This window comes from Pan paniscus, chromosome 1, assembly GCF_029289425.2.
Source record: "Pan paniscus chromosome 1, NHGRI_mPanPan1-v2.0_pri, whole genome shotgun sequence".
In the NCBI taxonomy this organism is placed as follows: Eukaryota; Metazoa; Chordata; class Mammalia; order Primates; family Hominidae; genus Pan; species Pan paniscus.
This window is the reverse complement of record NC_073249.2, coordinates 133917524-133939054: the sequence shown is the minus strand read 5'-3', so window position 1 is coordinate 133939054 and position 21531 is coordinate 133917524. Positions and strand designations below refer to the sequence as shown.

The 21531-nt window shown below is 39.6% G+C and overlaps 1 protein-coding gene across 4 annotated transcripts in view; it reads left to right on the top strand.

Moving 5' to 3' along the window:
* The first annotated feature begins 1800 nt into the window (after positions 1-1800).
* Positions 1801-21531, top strand: part of MTF2 (metal response element binding transcription factor 2) — a 59969-nt gene continuing 40238 nt past the window's right edge. The window contains exon 1 of one of the 4 annotated variants that reach the window (XM_003808430.5): positions 1801-2173. In XM_003808430.5, the coding sequence (XP_003808478.1) occupies positions 2169-2173 (5 nt within the window). In that variant the 5' untranslated portion in view covers positions 1801-2168. The remainder of the gene's footprint in view (positions 2174-21531) is intronic. The other 3 variants (XM_008960508.4, XM_024931009.4, XM_008960509.4) reach the window with 3 other exon arrangements.

Below are 21531 nucleotides of genomic sequence, written 5' to 3'. Positions count from 1 at the left end.
CTGTGACTCCCTGAGTGTCCTTAAATCTCTGAACACTTGGTTTGCTTACACCTTTGTACTCACACATTTGCACAGAAAAATAACACTTTTTTTTGATAGAGGCATAATTTACTTCTCTAATGTATAAGGGATTAGAATACTTTTGTGTAGCCAAAGAGCCCAAATTATTAGTTTCTGAGGTGGAAATGAATGCGTCTGAAGTATTGAATCACTGAAGATTTTGAAGTTGAGGCTTGGTGACCACTTTACAGAAATGTTGAGGAAAACTTAGACCAAACGTTCTCCAAAACAGATGTTCTCTGATTAGGCTTAGCTGCACAGCAAATATATCTGTTTGTGCAATATCTTTATTAATTTTTGTACTGCATCTACTTTTTAATATTTTATTTATTTATTTACCTTAATGCCACGTTCCTGAATGGGAATGCATCTACTTTTTTTTTTTTTTTTTTTTTTGAGATGGAGTTTTTGCTCTTGTTGCCTAGGCTGGAGTGCAATGGCACGATCTTGGCTCACCACAACCTCTGCCTCCTGAGTTCAAGCGATTCTCCTGTCTCAGCCTCCCGAGTAGCTGGGATTACAGGCATGTGCCACCACACCTGGCTAATTTTTGTATTTTTAGTAGAGACGGGGTTTCTCCAAGTTGATCAGGTTGGTCTCGAATTCCCGACCTCAGGTGATCTGCCTGTCTCGGCCTCCCAAAGTGCTGGAATTACAGGCGTGAGCCACTGCGCCCGGCTGCATCTGCTTTTTTTAAGTCAAAATTTTCCTCAGCCAACGTATGAAGGTCACTTAAGACGAATTTATGAGAGACGATGATGAGAATTGAAATAAAGTGAAACCTGAAAGGTGGTAGGTAAGTAGATACAGTGAGGGTACAGTAAGAAGACAGACTTAAAAGATTAGGACTATTATTCAGGAGAAGCAGAGGAGTGGAAGGGTATGACCACAATATTTAAAGTATTGAATGGTATTGGATAAAACGAATATGCTTATTTGCCAAATTCTGAGATCACAGGTTGAGGGAACCCCTTTTGAAGTATGAGCCAAATGAGCTTAGACCACAAGAGGTACTTTTTCAGAGACAGAAAAAATATGGTGTTCACTATCCCTGTGGCATAATATGGGACAAAAATATAAAATGGCTTTAAAAATATTTTGACGAAATTATAAATAAAGATTCCACACGTGGCTACTAAGAGGAGCTGGGTTGTATCTAGGTGTAAGTTAAAGAGACAAGCATACAATCTCACAGCTTGTCAGTTGGGACCCCTGTAGGCAGCAGAATCTGGGCAGGCTAAGGGTCTGCACTAATAAACAATTCTGTTTTCTTAAACCATTTTGCAGGGGACTATTCTCAGATTTCATTACAACTAGGAAGGACTGCAAAGCGGGTAAACAGAAAACAACCTTTCATCGTTAGGAAAAAAATCGTCTGAAAGTCTTTCATAAAAGCAGCTCCTGATAAGGAGTTTGGGACTGGACAGTGAATCGCCGAATAAAATTTAATCTCGACATCCTGGGTCTTCTCCCCTCTGAAGGAAATTCTAACAGCAGGCCTTAGGATGAAAGTAGAGGACACGTGCTTCAGTTAAGGTTTTCTCCAGGGAAAAGAAATCGGCCCAGCAAGATGCACAGAGCACCGTCACGACCACGCACACCGAAGGTCGCACACGACCCTTTTCCTGTATAACAGTGCCAGCCTACCGACGATCTGGAGCGCAGCTTTCACTATTGTGTTAGCCCCGGCGGCGGAAGGACTGAGCCTCACTGCAACATTAAAGAGTCCTTCTTTGTTCAGCCCCAGTCGGGGACGCAGGGCGCGGTGTTCCTCCGCGCTCGCCGCGCAGTCCCTGCCCCCCCGCGGCTTTGGAGAGCTGCCATTCGGCACCGGAGTCGCTCCGCGCTCCCAGAATGCACCGGCAGTCCGCGGGAAACCAAAATGGCGAGGGGCTGTATTGAAGTGGGCTGTGTTTGAGGCCGGTGTAAGAACGCTCATTCTACCCCCAACCCTTGTCTCCAAGGACCTCGGTTTGTGCGTGCATATGTGCCGGGTACCCGGTGGGGCGGGTGCCCAGTAAGTGCTCGGACTCGCAGGGGAAGCGCCCACGGGGACGGATTGGTTGTTTTTTCCTGTATGAAGCGGTTGGCACCACTGAAGTGACCGAATGAGGTGAGAGACCTTGGCCTGGGAACCGACTCTTCCGGAGGAGATGGGGGTTGGGGGAAGGAGGAAGAAAGGAAGCAAGTATAAAAGGGAAAGATGGAGGACCAAGGTGGGGGTGGGGGCTCCTGTATGTGGGTGCCTTTGCATTTATGTGTATATTGAAAAGAATGGATGAAGAGGAGTAGTCAGTTGAGTGTTGGGAGAAAATAGGGACTAAAGGAGCGAGGAGGTCGTTGGGGGAGTCTGTTGGAGGAACAAGATGAAACGTTGAGACGGGGAAGCTGTGTTTGGAGGGCAGGAAGGAACCTGGGGGCGGGAGACGGTTGGAGGGGCAGGATGAACCTGGTGACGAGGGGTTGGGGAGCCGAGAGGAGGAGCCGTTGGGAAATGGGGGCTGAGGGAAATGTGGGGAGCAGAGTGGAGGGCTGCCTGGGACCTTAGCAGTGCGCAAAGGGAAGTAGCAGCTTGGAATCGGAGGGTGGAATTGTATGGAATTGGAGTAAAGGGGGTCGAGTGTAAGTGCTGGTAAGGATAAGGGGAACACACTGAAGTGGAGGTTGGAAGCACAACCTGAAAGCTTAAAGGGAAGCGGTGGGAGGGAAAGTGAGATGGGGGAAAGCTAGGTAGCTTATATTTGGAGCTCACCAAAAATATGAGGCCTTTCTTGTGTTTAATTAAACCTAACTCACATAATCTGCGTCTAGGATGTAGATTTGTATTGTATTCATTTTTACAACTGAGGTAATTACGGCTTAAGGAATTTTAACCAATTTGCCAAGATTTCTTAACATATTTCGGTAGTGCCAGAACTCTAACTCTGTGTTTTACAATCTGGTGTCCTTGGTTGCTAGAATTTTTCTTTGGAAGCAATTAGAGGGAACAGATGGATTTATCGGGGTAATCTGACTAACAGCAAGGGTTTGTGAACAATGGGAAAAGGCTTATGGAATGTTACTCTATTCTTTAAAACATTTAACTTTGGTTAAAGATAGAAACCATGTAACACTAACTTAAATGTGAAAACCTAGCTAGGCCTGTGTGTAATACATAGGAAGGCACCATGTGAGGTCAGTACAGAGCTAGAAATATGTAAATAGTACCTGATTTAATTTGACTCCAGAACCTCCAGTAGTAATAGTAGTTACTTTCTCCTTCAGATGGATTCCATGTGACCCTCCTGTATACCTAGCCTACAAGCTGGTTTCAATTTCCATGGTTTCATTCTCTCTTGGGAATTCCTTTTTTTTTGGTCAGTAAATTTCAAAGATAGTTGTATGTAGAAGTAGTTAATGTGGATAAAATGTAATTAAATTCACAATAACCTTTTTAAGATTTGAAAATGCTTTAAAGGGAGTTGTTTTGACTGATGGCTTTAAGTGCCCTATAGTTTAGTTATAACTTGAGAGGGAATAAAAAATGACTTGTTTTTTCAGATTCCTAAATATAAAAATGTATTTGAATTCACATTTTAAAATTAGTTCACCTGCAGTTTTTTAAAGTGCTAAAAATGTTCTAAATATTTGAATTAAGAACACACCTGCTTCCTGATACTACATTTATAATGTTAGTGGGTATTAACGGAAATGTGTAACTATCAGGATGAAATGCATACACAGTTTTAGAACTAGTTGTACAGAAATCATCTTGTTAAGCCTTTTTTCTAGATGACACAATTATATTTAATAGTTCTTTAAATCATCCCCGTTGCCTCAAAGCTCTGTTAGGAAAGACATTCTGTGTATTTTACTGTGGGTCATTAACTCTTTGATTTCATGGATTATAAATATTCCTTTTTGTGGGATCTTTGAAGGATAATTTGCTTTAATCATTTTTCAGCATAATCTTTACATCTGACTTGAGGAAACTGACAGTATATTGTTAATCTATATTTTAACAGAGAAATTTGCCTCTGAGGAGTTGCCATGACCAACATCTGTAGCTTGATGGTTCTGAAAGTAAAACTTAACTGCTGTTTTAGTTAGTCGACACTTCCATGAACGATCTTTGATGGTTAATATTTTTGTACTTTGTTTTCCCTGTTCTTCAGGAAAATTTGTTTATTGCTGTGAAATCCAGTATAACCATCCTAAATTGGAATGTAAAAGTTTCCCTGTGGATATTTCTTATATGTTAGAGTAGTGCTATCTAGTAGAAATTTCTCCAGTGATGGCAGTGTTCTATATCTGCTGTATCCAGTACAGTAGCCACTAGCCGCATGTGGGTATTGAACTCTAGAAATGTAACTAGTGAGACTAAGAAGTGAATTTATAATTTAATTCATTAAAACTAAAATTTAAATGGCCATATGTAGCAGTGCTACTGTATTGGACAGCACAGTAGTAGGGGTTATTGCATCCATGTATTGAGGAATTGTTACATTCATTAACCATGGAAACCACAGGAATCCAAGGATGAGGAAATGCCTTAGAACTGAGGAAGTTCAGATTCTTTTTGTACATTTAAGATGAAGTATTCATTTTTACCACATACCATGTCTTCTGTCATATTTCTGTTTTCATATAACATTGCAATAGAATAATGAAAGATAGTGACCTTCTAGTCTTTTTAAAATATAAGATTCTGCTTCTGTGTCAAAAAACAACAAAAAATGGATATTAGGAACGTTTTGTTGTTTAAAAAAATTACTTTGTTTTTACACTTTGGTAGAAAAAACTTAAGGAATATTTCAAACATAATACAAAGTGAGCAGAATAGAATAGTGAGCTTTTATATAACCATTCTTTTTTTTTTTTTTTCTGTAAAAAGAGACAAGGTCTTGCTCTGTCACCCAGGCTGGAGTGAAGTGGTGCTATCATAACTTGCTGCTGCCTCAGACTCCTGGGCGGAAGTGATCCTCCTGCCTTAGCCTGCCGAGTAGTTAGGACTACAGGTGCACACCACCACACCTGGCTAATTTTTAAATTTTTAATTTTTTTTGTGGAGACGGGATCTTACTGTGTTGCCCAGGCTGGTCATGAACTTTTGGCCTCAAGCAGTCCTCCTGCTGTGGCCTTCTAAAGTGTTGGGATTGAGCCACTGTGCCCAGCCCATTGTTTTTATTATTTTTTAAAGGTTTATTTTTAGGTGAAGTTTACATATATTGAAATGCACAAATCTTAACTGTACAGTTTTTAATAAGTTTTATTGAGATATAATTTATATACTATAGTTATATGTACATAATTCACATGCGTTCTTTGAAGGTGTACAGTTCAGTGATTTTTTTAGTATACTCACAAAGTTGTGCAGCCATCACCATACCTAATTTCAGAATATTTTCATCATCCCAAAAAGAAAAGAAAATCTTAATCCATTAACAGTCAGTCCCCTTCACCTATCCACTATCCTCTGGCAACCACTAATCTACCTTCTGTGTCTATAAATTTGCCTGTTCTGGACATTTCATGTAAATGGAGTAGTACAATATGTGGCCTTTTATGTCTGGCTTCCTTCACTTAGCATGACTATATTAGTCCATTCTTGTACTGCTATGAAGAAATAACTGAGACTGGGTAATTTATAAAGAAAATAATTTTGATCGGCTTACGGTTCCACAGGCCATACAGGAAGCATGGCTGGGGAGGCCTCAGGAAACTTCCTGTTGAAGTGGCCCCCTTGAAGTGGCCACAGCAGGAGGATTAGAGATGGGGGCGGCTCCACACGCTTTTAAACAACCAGAGAACTCAGTATCATGAGAACAGCAGGGGGGAAAATCTGCCTGCATGATCTAGTCATTTCCCACCAGGGGCCTCCTCCAATGTTGGGGGTTACAATTTGACGGGATATTTGGGCGGGCACACAAAATCCAAACTATATCGTTAAAGTTTTCATGGAACAGCCATGTTGTAGCATTTATAGTCACTTCATATCTTTTTAGGGTCAAATAATATTTCATTATATGAATATACCTTTTTTTGTTTGTCTACTCATCAGTTGATGGACATTTGGGTTGTTCCCACATTTTGACTATTGTAAGTAATGCTGCAGTGATCATTCATGTATAGGGTTTGGGTGAACATGTTTTCGTTTCTCTTGGGTACACATATCTAGGAGTGAAATTACTGGGTCAGATGATAACTCGGATTAGTGTTTTGAGGAACTGCCAAACTGTTTTTCAAAGAGACTGTGCCATTCTACAAGCTCACTAGTGATTATCTGGTGAGTGATTATCTCACCAGTTTATCCACATCCTCACTGATACTTATTATTGTCTATCTTTTGATTATAACCATCCTAGGGTTTGAATTGGTATTTCATTGTGGTTTTGATTTGCATTTCACTTATGGCTAATTATATTGAGGATCTTTCCACGTACTTGTTGGCCGTTTGTATACCTTCTTTGGAGAACTGTCTATTTAAGTCTTTTGCTCATTTAAAAAATGGGACTGTCTTTTTATTCTTGAGTTATAAGAGTTTTTCATATGTTTTGGATACAAGCCTGTTATCAGATATGATTTGCAGACTTTTTTTCCCCCATCCTGTGCATTATCTTTTCACTTTCCTGATGGTGTCCTTTTAAGCACAAATATTCTTAATTTTGATAAAGTTCAATTTATTCATTTTTTTTTTTTTGCTTATGCTTTTGATGCCATATCTAAAGAGCTTTATAGTTTAGCTTTTACATTTAGGTCCGTCATCTATTTTGAGTCAATTTTTTATATATGGTGTGAGGTAGGGGTCCAACTTCAGTGTTTTGCATGTGGATACCAGTTTTCTAGTACCATTTGTTAAAAAAAAACTAATTCTTTCCTCATTGACTTGTGTTTGACAATCTGTCAAAAATAAATTAACCATACATGTAAAAGTTTGTTCTTGGATCCCAGTTTTATTCCATTGATTTATGTGTCTGTACTTAGGACTGTACCATAATATTTTAATTACCATTACTTCATAGTAAGTTTTGAAATTGGGACGTTGTGAGTCCTCAAGTTTTTTTCTTTTTAAAAAACAATTTGGCTATTCTGGGTTCCTTTCACTTTTCCATGTAAATTTTAGGATCAATCTGTGAGTCTGTGCAAAAAAACGCAGCTGGGATTTTGGTAGGTATTGTATTGAATCTATAGATTGATTTGGGAAGACTTGCCATTTTAATATTATTAACTTCTATGAACATGGAATGCCTTTCCAGTTATATAGATCTTATTTAATTTCTTTCTCTGATATTATGTAGTTTTCATTGTACAATTCTCGAACTTCTGTTAAATTTATTCCTGAGCCAGGCACGGTGGTCCCAGCTACTCAGGAGGCTGAGGCAGGAGGATTGGGTAGGAAGATTGCTTGAGCTTAGGAGTTTGAGACTTCAGTGAACTATGAGAGCTATGGTGTGCCACTGCACTCCAGCCTGGGTGACAGAGCAAGGCCCTGTCTTTAAAAATGTAAGTATTAAAAGAAATACTTTGAACATATAGAAACAAAGTAAACCATTTTCCTTGATAAGATAAAGCATCACTTTCTCCTATCCTCATTTAATTTAAAGTTCTTATCAGTACTTGAACCCCTCTGTTGATTCTCAGTTCTGAGGATTTTTTGGTAGTAGTTAAAGAATTCTCCCATAATCAGGGAGATAGAAGGGTAGTTTGTGAAGCACTTATCTAGTACTAAAAATACTTTTAAAATTTCAAAGCATTGTCATTATAGTATAGTTATGGATCCTAATTACATTACCTTTTTTCTTTTCTTTCTTTCTTTTTTTTTTCAAACGGAGTCCAGGCTGGAGTGCAGTGGCACCATCTCGGCTCAGTGCAAGCTCCGCCTCCCAGGTTCATGCCATTCTCCTGCCTCAGCCTCATGAATAGCTGGGACTACAGATGCCCACCACCATGCCCGGCTAATTTTTTTGTATTTTTTAGTAGAGACGGGGTTTCACCATGTTGGCCAGGATGGTCTCGATCTCCTGACCTCATGATCTGCCCTTCGTGGCTTCCCAAAGTGCTGGGATTACAGGCGTGAGCCACTGTACCCAGCCTTTTTTTTTTTTTTTTTTTTCTTCATTAAAAGAGACAGGGTCTCTCTGTTGCCCAGGCTGGAGTGCAGTGGCGTGATCATAGCTCACTGTACCCTCAAACTCCCGGGCTCAAGTGATCCTTCCACCTCAGCCTCCTGAGTAGCTAGGACTACAAGTGCATGCCACCACACCTGGCTAATTTTTAAAATATTCTGTAGAAACGGGGTCTTGGTATGTTGCCCATGCTATTCTTGAACTCCTGGCCTCAAACAATCCTCCTGCCTTGGCCTCCTTAGGTGCTGGGATTACAGGCATGCCACTTGGGCCCAGCCAGGGCCAACTTTTAGCATCCATAGTTTCTATGGGTCACACTGCAGAACTTGAGTATCTGTGGATTTTGGTATCCTCAGGAGGTTCTGTGACCAGTGCCTTGTGGATACCAAGGGACAACTAAATAGCATATACATAAACCAGTAACACAGTCGTTTGTTATCAGTATTATGTATTGTACATAATGAGTATATGTGCAAGACTTTATGCTACTGGCAGTGCAGTAGGTTTGTTTTATACCAACATCACTGCAAACACATTGTAAAACATTGCATTACAGTGGTTACAAAGTCACTGGGTAATATGAATTTTTCAGCTCTATTATAATCTTATGGGACCACTGTTGTATATGTAATCTGTCGTTGACGAAAGTTTTACGGTGTAGCACATGACTATGCTTAGAAGGAAGGATCAACTATGTAAATAATGAAGGAGGAGGCCGGGCGCATTGGCTCACGCCTGTAATCCTAGCACTTTAGGAGGCTGAGGCGGGCGGATCGCTTGAGGCCAGGAGTTTGAGACCAGCTGGGCCAACATAGTGAAACCCTGTCTCTACTAAAAATACAAAAAATTTAGCCAGGTGTGGTGGCACATGTCTGTAATCTCAGCTACTCAGGAGGCTGAGGTTCACTTGAACCCAGGAGGCGGGGGCTGCAGTGAGCTGAGATTGCACCACTGCACTCCATCCTGGGTGACAGAGCGAGACTGTCTCAAAAAAAAAAAAAAAAAGATGAGGAAGAAGGGCAATTTTGGTAGTAGGTACAATATGTATGAATGCCTTGGGTGGAAAAGATCTTGGTTTGTGAATAATTGATAGGCAGCCCCGGGTGAATCTTGAGATGCAAAGACATATTCCTGTGGGAGAAGAAAACTAATATATCATATTTGACTTATAGCTTTTTCAGCCTAGTAATTATGTTAGTTTCCCAGTTTTGTTGGTGTTTGAAGAACTATTTATAAAGTCCTTTTGTATTTATCTATATGAGACTCTTAAATACAGAGCTTTGAAAATGTATACTACAGGCAGCTGTCTTTGAACTTTTTCTTGTTGTTTCAAAATTGGGCAGACAGCTACAGGTTGAATATCCCTTATTTGAAATGCTTGGGACCAGAAGGGTTTTAGGATTTTAGGCTTATTTGCGTATACAAATGAGATGTCTTGGGGATGAGACCCAAGTTTAAACACAAAATTCATTTATGTTTCATACACACGTTGTATGCTTAGTCTAAAGCTTATTTTTTCCTTCGGGACACTGAATAAACTGTGTTGTGCCACCTGCGTTTTGACTACAACCTGTTACGAGGTCAGATGTGGAATTTTTCATGTGTGGTTGATGCTTAGAGAGTTTCAGATTTTGAAGCATTTCAGATTTTGGACTTTCAGGTTAGGGATGCTCAACTTGTATTAGTATCTGAGGACACTTAACAACCAAGTTGAACCATCTGTAGAAATGCATCATTTCATCACTGATAGATGACTTCAGTTAGACTTATAAAAAAGGCCTTAAGGCTGAGTGTGGTGGCTCATGCCTGTAATCCCAGCACTTTGGGAGGCCGAGGTGGGTGGATCACCTGAGGTCGGGAGTTCAAAACCAGCGTGACCAACACGGTAAAACCCCATCTCTACTAAAAATGCAAAAATTAGCCAGGCGTGGTGGCACGCACCTGTAATCCCAGCTACTCAGGAGGCTGAGGCAGGAGAATTGCTTGAACCCAGGAGGCAGAGGTTGCAGTGAGCGGAGATGGTGCCATTGCATGGCAGCCTGGGCAACAGAGTGAGACTCTGTCTCAAAAAAAAAAAAAAAAAAGCCTTAATGGCAAAATATACTGTGGACAAGAGGCTGGATACTGTCGATACTGGCAGTGAATGGCCTGATTTCATTCACCATTTGCTAAATCTGAAAATATTCTTGGCCTTCCCCACTGTATGTGACCTCGGTTCATAATTGGGATCCAAAGGTGACAAATATCTAGAATAACTTTGTCTCAGAAATAGTATCACTTAACTGGGGTTTACCATAGTAGAGCCAAGTATTACCTGTCTTTCTTTACAACTTTAAGGAAGTAATTTTACTTCTGAGTTCCAGATTTTTCATTTGTTAAACAGTAGTCTTCCTTTCCTATTCTATGGCATTATTAGGAGGAGAAAATGAGATATGAATGCTTTTGAGAAAGTTAAGCAGTATAGCAAGATGAAGATATTTTCAAGCCCTTATCATCCATATGCTCTACTACCTACCAAAGATCCAGTTCATACTTTTGTTTATAGTAGTTGGAACTTTTAAAACTCTAGGGTATAGTTAGTGGCTTGCAGCAAGAGCCCCTCAGTTCTCTTATTTCTTTCTCGTTGGTCTTAGGACCAGAGTCTGCAGGATTATAATGACAACGCTGAACTTTCCAGTTCATCCTTGCCTGAATTGTTAGTGGAGGCTCATTTTATGTAGTGTAATCAACTTTATAAATTCTGGACTTGAACATGAATGTATATACCTGTACTTAATTCACATTTATCTGTGGTTTTTATGTATATTAGTGGCCTTGTTGGTTTTGGTGTTTTAAGTCTGTAGTTAACCTTTCTTTATTATTCATTGTATATGTGAGATAATATCATCAAGGATTCCTTTTGCACAAATAATTTAGATGGCTATGGATATTGTGATGTAAAGATTTTACCAGTTGTCATATTGGCTTTTAAAAAAATCAGATATATTTTTGAAATCTATTACTGTTTCTAAATGTTTGGTATTTACCATTTTGAAAATACTTGATATATTATATTTAACAGTGTCATTTACAATTTTTTTTTTGAGACAGAATCTCACTTTCTTGCCCAGGCGGGAATGCAATGGTGCGATCTCGGCTCACTGCAACCTCTGCCTCCTGGGTTCAAGCAATTCTCATGCTTCAGCCACCCAAGTAGCTGGGATTACAGCTGTGTGCCAACGTGCCTGGCTAATTTTTGTGTTTTTTGGTAGAGATGGAGTTTCACCACGTTGGCCAGGCTGGTATGGAACTCCTGACCTCAAGTGATCTGCCTGCCTCAGCCTACCAGAGTGGAGTGCTGGGATTACAGGCATGAACCACCATGCCCAACCTCATTTACAATTTTTTAAAAAATCTTAAGATCTGTATTTTTTATAGTTTATAAAAGTTTTTTTGTGATCACAAAAATACATGCTTTTGGTAGAAACACAAACATACAAAGATGTTCTATAAAACTGACTTTTTATCGTACATTTTAAGATATTTAAAAAATATTTTCTGTAATTTCATGAAGAGTACTAAAGCCACAGTCACTGACATTGTAAACACCTCTGTTCATTGTCTAACCTGTTAGGTGGTTAAGCTATTTTTAATTCTAGGGGGCTCAGGCTGAACTTGAGGTTGGGGAGGAGAATTTGCCTCTGCTTTTAGTTGCAATTTTCAAGTGAGGTGAAATTAAGTAAAATTTGTAAGAGCTTTTTTGGCTTTTTAATTCTAGATAAATACATAAATAAATTTGGGTCTCTGTAATAGAATATGTGCTTTTATAGGATAGTGATATTTGCTTGATAAATGGAGGATTTACTTACTAGTGTGTGTATTGATAAATACAGACTTTGATTAGTTTATTCAAGAGAGATTTTTAAGTCCCTACTTTATGCCATACCTTGAAAAGTTTTAGAGTTCCAGTGATGAGCAAAATGTTTACTTTCAATTGTAATTCAAAATGCAAATTCCACTTGTTTACATGGAGTTATTAGATTGTAAATTTCTAGAAAATTGTTTGATTCTGCCTTTAAAAAAAAAGAAAGATGGAGCCTCTCAAGAGTGCAGTGGTACAATCACAGCTCTCGTACTTCACTGTATCACGGTAGCGTTTGAACTCCTGGGCCCAGGATATCTTCACACTTCAGCCTCCCAGGTAGTTGGGACTACATGCTCTCACCGCTATGCCTGGCTTAATATTTTCATTGTTTTAGAGATTGTGTCTGTGTATGGGGATCTCGTTATGTTGCCCAGGCTGGTCTTGAACTCCCAGCCTCAAGGGATGTTCCTGTCTCAGCCTCCCAAGTATTAATAGCTTGATTTTCCTTTTTTTTTTTTTTTGAGACAGAGTCTCACTCTGTCACCGAGGCTGGAGTGCAGTGGCGCAATCTTTGCTCACTGCAACCTCAGCTTCCAGAGTAGCTGGGATCTCAGGTGTGCACCACCACACCTGGCTAATTTTTTTTTTTTTTTGAGATGGAGTCTCGCTCTGTCCCCCGGGCTGGAGCGCGGTGGCGCGATCTCGGCTCACTGCGAGCTCCGCCTCCCGAGTTCACGTCATTCTCCTGCCTCAGCCTCCTGAGTAGCTGGGACTACAGGCACCCGCCATCACGCCCGGCTAATTTTTTGTATTTTTAGTAGAGACGGGGTTTCACCGTGTTAGACAGGATGGTCTCCATCTCCTGACCTCGTGATCCACCCGCCTCAGCCTCCCAAAGTGCTGGGATTACAGGTGTGAGCCACCATGCCTGGCCAATTTTTGTATTTTTAGTAGAGATGGGGATTTCTCCATGCTGGCCAGGCGGGTCTTGAATTCCTGACCTCAGGTGATCTGCCTGCCTTGACCTCCCAAAGTGTTGGGATTACAGGCGTGAGCCACCGCGCCTGGCCAAGTTTTGTATTTTTAGTAGAGATGGGGGTTTCTCCATGCTGGCCAGGAGGGTCTCGAATTCCTGACCTCAGGTGATCTGCCTGCCTTGGCCTCCCAAAGTGCTGGGATTACAGGCATGAGCCACTGTGCCTGACTGATTGTACTTTTAATATATCTTCTACACAGAAGATTCAGGTTTAATCATCAGTGTATGAAAGTAAGAGAGTAGGATTGTTGGAATATGAATATTCTTGGTTACGTTATTTTTCCTAGTTTTTTTTTTTTTTTGAGACGGAGTCTAACTCTGTTGCCCAGGCTGGAATGCAGTGGCACGATCTCGGCTCACTGCAAGCTCTGCCTCCCAGGTTCATGCCATTCTCCTGCCGCAGTCTTCCAAGTAGCTGGGACTACAGGCGCCCACCACCATGCCCGGCTAATTTTTTGTATTTTTAGTAGAGATGGGGTTTCATCGTGTTTGCCAGGATGGTCTCGATCTCCTGACCTCATGATCCGCCCACCTCGGCCTCCAGAGTGCTGGGATTACAGGCGTGAGCCACCGCACCCAGCCTATTTTTCCTAGTTTTAACAACGTCTCCATTTTTGTAACCTTGTAGCTTGTATGAATGTTCAAACATTTTTTTGCCCCTAAAACTTTTTTGACCTTTTTGAGGAGCTAAACTTTTAGAATAAGGTAAACTCAGCCTGTTAGTCCTCACTTCTAAACCCCATGCAGTCTGGCATTTGAAGTCAGTGCTCGTATGTGACGTTTGAATTGTTATATTCAATAAACAGTTTTTATTACTCATTTTACTTAACCCGTCTGGTACATCTGGTATACTACTACTTAGTTGTATTTTCTCATTTTTTTGGTAATATTTTACTCTCTGGGTTATCGTTGTATTTCTCTGGTGACTTCTTTTCCTCAGGATACTTTTATAAAAAAGCATTTTAAATTTTGTATTTAAAACATGGCAATACAAGATCTTGCCATGTTGCCCAGACTAGTTTTCTAACTTCTGGCCTCAAGCAATCCTCCCACTTCAGCCTCCCAAAGTGCTGGGATTATAGGTGACAGCCACTGTGCTTAGCCCCTCTGGAGTTGTTTGTCCATCATTCAAATAAAAGTTTTCCAGAGATTCCTATACTTACCTTTCATGAACCATTAACTGGTGGGGTGGAGATAGTGTACTGACAAGATTGCCAACGTTTCATTTTAGAAAGTAAGAATGTTTTAAACTGTGACCACCATCATTGCATAAAAGATACTTACATTTAAGAATATAAGAAGGATATGCCCTCAAAATACAGAGTGGTCTTTTAAGTTAACTAACTTAATTAAATACTGAATACATTGTTCTTGCTTTTCTTACTTTGCTGTAGATCAGTACTGGTTTATGGACTTGAGTTGAGAACCACCGCCTTAAAACAATTGTTTCTTGAGCTGTTTTAAGGAAAGGGAGTGTGGAGTTTCTGTTGTCTCATGTCAGAGAAAACTATATATAAAGTATTTCTTAACATATTAAAATCTCCAAGAAGTCCTTTTGTGAAAAAGCCCCACAGTTTACCTGGTTACTGGGATGTCGTCTTCTACTTTTTCTTTGGTAATTTTTTCCCCACCTTTTTTCTGTTTTCATGTGCTGGATGTCTTAGATTGAGCCTTTGGTTGTCTTAATCTGTTTTCTCTTACTATATATGTTTGGTTTTTCTTCTCTTGAAATTTTTATTTTGGCTATAATTTTATTTCTTAGAGCTCCTTATTTCATGGATGTAATATTTTCTCATATCTCTGAGGATATTAATTGGTTATTGAAACAGTTTTTTCACATACCAACTATTAACATTCTTTAGAACTAGTATTTCAGAGAATATCCTTTTGAAACACTACCATAGATGTTGATGTTACCAAGGGTTTGTCTTCACTGCTTTGGGTTTGTCTTCACTGCTTTTATCACTTTCTATCTTTTAAAAAGTAAATTTGGAATATTTAATGGCATGCTACTTGCTAAAAGTTTAAAAATCAGATAATTTTGAAATTAAAAGGCTTTTTACCAAAACAATGTAGTTTCTTGTCTGTTCCCTCCGCCCCTTCCCACTCCTTAGAGGCAATAACTTTTAACCCTTAGCTAATTCTTTATATCTCTAAATAAAATAGCACTGCATTTAGATTCATCAATTTTATATATTTTTTATAATGTTAGATGAGAATGAATGAGGAGAGGAATAAGGGGGTAAGCTTTCTCTATAAATATATTCTCTGTAACATAATGTTAGATGAAACATAACGTTATAGAGAAAGCTTTCTCTATAAACATGTTAGATAAGAAAGAAATTCATTGCTTCTCTCCTCATTCTTTCAGTATAGTTATATAAAACATTTTAAACTGTTTTCATTTGTGAGTATATAAAAATTGTTTACATATGAATAACCACGTAGAATATGGTACCACAAAGTAGTGGTGAGGGTTAGTTAATGCTTGTAAAGAATTTAGAGGCCGGGTGCGATGGCTCACACCTGTAATCCCAGCACTTTGGGAGGCCAAGGCGGGCAAATCACGAGGTTAGGAGATCGAGATCATCCTGGTTTGCACGGTGAAATCCTGTCTCTACTAAAAATACAAAAAATTAGCTGGGCGTGGTGGCACATACCTGTAATCCCAGCTACTTGGGAGGCTGAGGCAGGAGAATCGCTTGAACCCGGGAGGCAGAGGTTGCAGTGAGCTGAGATCACACCACTGCACTCCAGTGTGGGCGACAGAGTGAGACTCTGTCTCAAAAAAAAAAAAAAAATTAAAATAGCGTCAAATACTTGTTAGCTGTTATTTCTAGATTTACATTTTTTTCTTATACAACTATGTTTAAAAATTGCCTCATTAAAAAACAAAATTTGCCTAGTTTTCTTTGAACATTAAAATCTTCATACATCTTCAGTTCCACAAAATGTCTCACAGTGCACTTTTCCACAATGTCAATCTGTCATCTAATTTATCAGTGCCATTTATTTTTCTTAGAGATATCCTCCTGGAGTTCTTCTGGAGTTCTGCTCTAATTTGGACTGGTTCTCTAGACCTGCTGCATGGAAGTTGTCTTGGGGCTTTCCTTTACCATCATCCTGGGAATTCCTTTCTCTTCCCTTCTGTGTGACATACCTTGCATTCCGTACCTTGCATTCCGTGCCTGCCTTTTATTTGGTTTACTCCCTCTGTTTAGTTTTATTAAGCTCAAATAAAGTGTGCTTGGGGGATAACTCTTTAAATACTTTATATGGCTGAAAATGTTCTAATTTTCATACTCACACATACACTCTTTTTTTAAAAAAATACATTTTAGAGATAGGGTCTCTCTATGTTGCCCAGGGTGGAGTGTGTGGCTATTCACAGGCATGATCATCGTACACTACAGCCCTGAACTAGGCTCAAGCGATCCTCCTGCCTCAGCCTCTGGAGTAGCTGGGACTACAGGAGTGTGCCACTGTAGCCCAGCTTTACTTACTCTTTTTAGTCCCTTGATTGATAATTTGACTGGTTATAAGGTTGATTTTCACCCAGAATTTATTTTTCACTCAGATTTTTAAGTGAATAGTTCCACTGTCTTCTGACTTGTAATATTGCTGTAATGATTATTATTCTCAGTCCCTTGTTAGTTGCCCTTTTATCTCTTTGTAAACGTAGTATCTTTGTCCTTGATTTTCTTAGAACAGGTCTTTTTTGTTCAGTTTGCTGGACACTTGTGGCCTTTTCAATCTGGTTACTTCTTTCAGTACTGGGATGTTTTCTTTTACTTTGATAATTTTTTCTCCACTTTTTTTCTGTTTTCACATGTTGGATATTTCTGATTGGTCCTCTAATTTTCTTAATCTGTTTTCTCTTATTTTCTATCTTGGTTATATAAGGTGAAAACTTTTGTAATCACCCCAGGGTCAAAAATAGAACATTGCCAGCTAACCCAGAAACCCACATTGCAACCCTTTCATCCCCCAGATAATCTCCATCCTGACTTCTATGGTGATTATTTTTTCTTTGTAGTCTTATTATTCAGATGTGCATTTTGAGGATTGTAGTTTAATTTGCTAGTTTTAAAATATATGTTTTAAGATTTTTTTCAATTACAGGTTCTATCTTAGATCTTGCCTCTTTTTTTCTGTGGAGTTTATTTGTGGGAGAAACCAGGTCATTTGTCATGTGCATTTCCTAACCTGTATTTTGCTGTTGCATCCCCACTGTGTAGTTGAACATATTTCTCTGCATTTACTATAAATTGATGTCTAGATCTAGAGGCTTACCAGGTTCAGGTTTGCCTTTTTGGGGGGTGGGGTGGGCAAGACTATTTCACATGTGCTGTGGGTTCTCCCATCAGGAAGCATGTAATGTTTCTCTTGCTGTGCTCTTAGCAGCTACTGATGCTCAGTGCATAGATCTATTTATTCATTAGGTGTTGCAAAATGGTGACTTAAAACATTTTCTTTTTCATTTATTGGCTTGAATATATTTATAGAGAAAGTTTACCTCTATTTTCAGCTGGCACCTTACCTGTTCCCCTCTCTGTGCCTTGTATTTCCCTTGATTCAATTCCTTGAAAGAATAAACGTTCCATATTCTGATGGGATGTACAGGGTAGGAGATGTGACTCGGGGGTTCCAAGTGTCTTTTTTTTCAGACATGGTCTTGCTCTGTTACCCAGGCTGGAATACAGTGGCTGGATTATATAGCTCACTGCCATTATAGCTCACTGCTGCCTCAAACTCCTGGGCTCAAGTGATCCTCCCACTTATGTGTTCTGAGTAGCTGGGAAGCTGGGACTACAGGCACATGCCACCATGCCTGAGTAATTAAAAAAATTTTTTTTGTAGTGGTGGGGTCTCCTTATATTGACCAGGCTGGTTGCGAACTTCTTGCCTCAAGTGATCCTCACCTGGCTTCCAAGTGTCCTTTTATACCAACTTCTACATATTTCTTCATTCTTTTTATTTTATTTTATTTTTGAGATGGAGTTTAGCTCTTGTCGCCGAGGCTGGAGTGCAATGGTGCAATCTTGGCTCACTGCAACCTCCGCCTCCTGCGTTCAAGCAATTCTCCTGCCTCAGCCTCCCAGGTAGCTGGGATTACAGGAGTCCGCCACTACATCCAGCTGATTTTTGTATTTTTATTAGAGACGGGGTTTCACCATGTTGGCCAGGATGGTCTCGAACTCCTGACCTCAGTGATCCGCCCACATTGGCCTCCCAAAGTACTGACTGGGATTGCAGGCGTGAGCCACCCTGCCTGGCTATTTCTCCGTTCTTTTTTTTTTTTTTTTGAGATGGAGTCTCGCTCTGTCACCCAGGCTGGAGTGCAGTGGTGTGATCTCAGCTCAGTGCAACCTCCACCTCCCAGGTTTAAACGATTCTTCTGCCTCAGCCTCCTGAGTAGCTGGGACTACAGGTGCATGCCATCACACCCAGCTAATTCTTGTATTTTTAGTAGAGATGGGGTTTCACCATATTGGTCAGGCTGGTCTCAAACTCCTGACCTTGTGATCTGCCCACCTTGACCTCCCAAAGTGCTGGGATTGCAGGCGTGAGCCCCTGCACCCGGTCTATTTCTCCATTCTTAATGCTCCCACTTGACCTCTGTCTTTTGAGTCTTGTGTCAACAGTTCTTTAGTCTTTTGAGGTTCTGTAGAGCAAAGGATTTGCTTCTCATTCCTCATTGTTCTTTCAGCTGACACTTATGTTTAATTTTCTTCCTTATTTTACAAGTGTTCATTCTTCCATCTGCCTTCCATCTTCATATATTGTGATTTAGAATTTCACATGTAACATGAATGTGGAACATCATGTATTGTTGAAGATGGAGTGTGTTTTAATTTTTTCTTTTCTCTTTGTCATGAAAAGGAACAAATAAATCTTTACTCTCCTATTTTAATACAGCAAAGTCCTACTCTTCTCATTTTCACTTCTCATTTCTATCCAGGGCCCCAAATACGTATTATTAATATGTTACAACTTCCAAGTCTTCACTTCCAAACCAGATTTTCTGAGCTGTGGATCTTAATAGCCAGCTGCTTCCTAGACTTCATGAATAATCTTTCCCAAATGTTTTCCAATTTTATTAGTTTTTTCAGAGGACCAGCTTTTGGTGCCATTTGTTCTGTCATATGCTTTTTTTTTTCTGCGTTAATTTCTGTTCTTTTATTTTTCTACTTTTTGGGGGCTTATTTTCTTTTTTCTTCCTTCAACATGAGATAGCTACTCAATTCATTAACTTTTTTTTCTTTTCTATTATATGTATTTCGAGACGTATCTCTCCAACTACTGCTTTAGCTGCATCCCACAAGTTTTTAATATGTGCTTTTTGTTGTTCAACTTCAAATACTTATTTCTGTAATGATTTCTTCTTTGGCCCATGGATTATTTAAAAGTGTATATTTTCTTTTTTTCTTTCTTTTTTTTTTTTTTTTGAGACAGGGTCTAGTTCAGCTTCCCAGGCTAGAGTGCAGTGGTGTGATCATGGCTCACTGCAGCCTTAATCTCCTGGGCTCAACTGATCCTCCTGCCTCAGCCTCCTGAGTAGTCGGGCCTGCAGACATGCACCACCATGCCTGGCTAATTTTTAACTTTTTGTAGAGATGCGGTTTTACCATGTTGCCTAGGCTGGTCTCAAACTCCTGAGCTCAAATGATCTGCCCACCTTGGCCTCCCGAGGTGCTGGGATTACAGGCCTGAGCCACTGCGCCTGGCCTAAAAGTATATGTCTTGATTTCCAAACTTTTAAGTTACCTTTTTATTGATTTTGGAGTCTTACGGCATTGTAGTCATGAAATATATGCTGTATGATTTTATAGCTTAAAATTTGTTGAGACTTGCTTTATAGATCAGTATATGGTCAGTTTTTGTAAATATTTTGCCTAGCAGACATCCTTTCTTGGATGAAAGAGATAATTTAAACTTGCTACTACTTTCCTTCTAATTTCCCCCATACCATCTTCCCAGTTTCCCAAGTTAAAAACTTGGGAGTTGTTCTGAATTTCTCCTTTGCTCTCAATACCACATAAAGTTAATTCTTAATGTCTGTCTGTTTTACTTTTAAATTATTTATTGTTATAAGAGTGATGCCATGATTATTTTTAAAAACTTGGAAAATATAAAGTATGAAAACTAGGTTACTTAAAACCCTAGTATCCAGGGATGTTTTAAAATTCCAATTTCTTCGTGGCCTGATTTCAGGTTTTTCCTTTCTTTTTTTTTGAGATGGAGTCTCACTCTGTCGCCCAGGCAGGAGTGTAGTGGTGCGATCTCAGCTCACTGCAACCTCCGCCTCCCGGGTTCGAGCAGTTCTCGCGCCTCAGCCTCCTGAGTAGCTGGGGTTACAGGTGCATGCCACCATGCTCAGTTACTTTTTGTATTTTTAGCAGAGACGGGGTTTCACCTTGTTGGCCGGGCTGGTCGCGAGCTCCTGACCTTAAATGATCTGCCCGCCTCAGCCTCCCACAGTGCTGGGATTACAGGCATGAGCCACCACGCCTGGCCCTTTTTTTATTAATAGATTATTGCAGATTTATTTGGGTTCCCATCTTTTTCTCTCTTTTGCATAGTGTTTGTTTATTCAGCCAGTATTGAGAATCGATGTGTGCCAGGTACAGGGGATATATAAGAGTAAATAAGACAAAGAGGCAATGTCTCTACTCTTATAGCTTGGTCTTTTTTTGTTTGTTTAGTGCTATTTATGCCACTTTCTCTCTAATTTGAGCTGCAGTTATACTGCAGTTTTGTTCCTAGAAAAGTGTGTGTTGTCTCATGACTTTGTGCCTTTACATATGTTCCCTAGGCTTATGAAGTCCTCTCTAAGGTTCATCTCTGAAACTACTACTCATCCTTTAAGTCTGTAGTTAAAAGCTAAGTCTTGATGAAGTTTTGTCTGTCCCTGCCTTTTGCTTCTGGACAGATTAGATATTTTTCTTCTTGTGTTTATTCATTATAGGAATTACACTGCATATAGTTTTTTTGGTGTGCACACGTGTTTCTCTACAAAGGCTATGTTCCTTGGTGGTATGTACTGTATCTTTCCACATTTGTCTCTCTTAACACCTGGCATGGTACCTGGCATATAGCAGGCATTGTATATTTGTTGAATGACCAGAGCCATTGAGTTTAAATACAATAATCATGTTTTCCTTAACTCTCATTGGACTCTTATTATAAAATGATTGGGGTATGGATGTTTTGGTTGGTTAAAATGTTCTGTTTAATTAAAGTATACTCTGAGATACCAGTTTTCAAATATAAGTTGTCAGTAGGTTAGGAGACAAATGTATATATGTTGGTTGTTTATAAGAAGGCTGAATTTTTGCATATGAACCATTACAAATAGGAATTGGGATTCCAAGTCAGTTGGTCTGTAATTTGTAATATAGTTTATTTGTAGTATTTATGATACTTAATACCTACTGTAATGGTTTCAAAATTTTGACTTTGTTCTCCAATGAATGTGTTTCTTC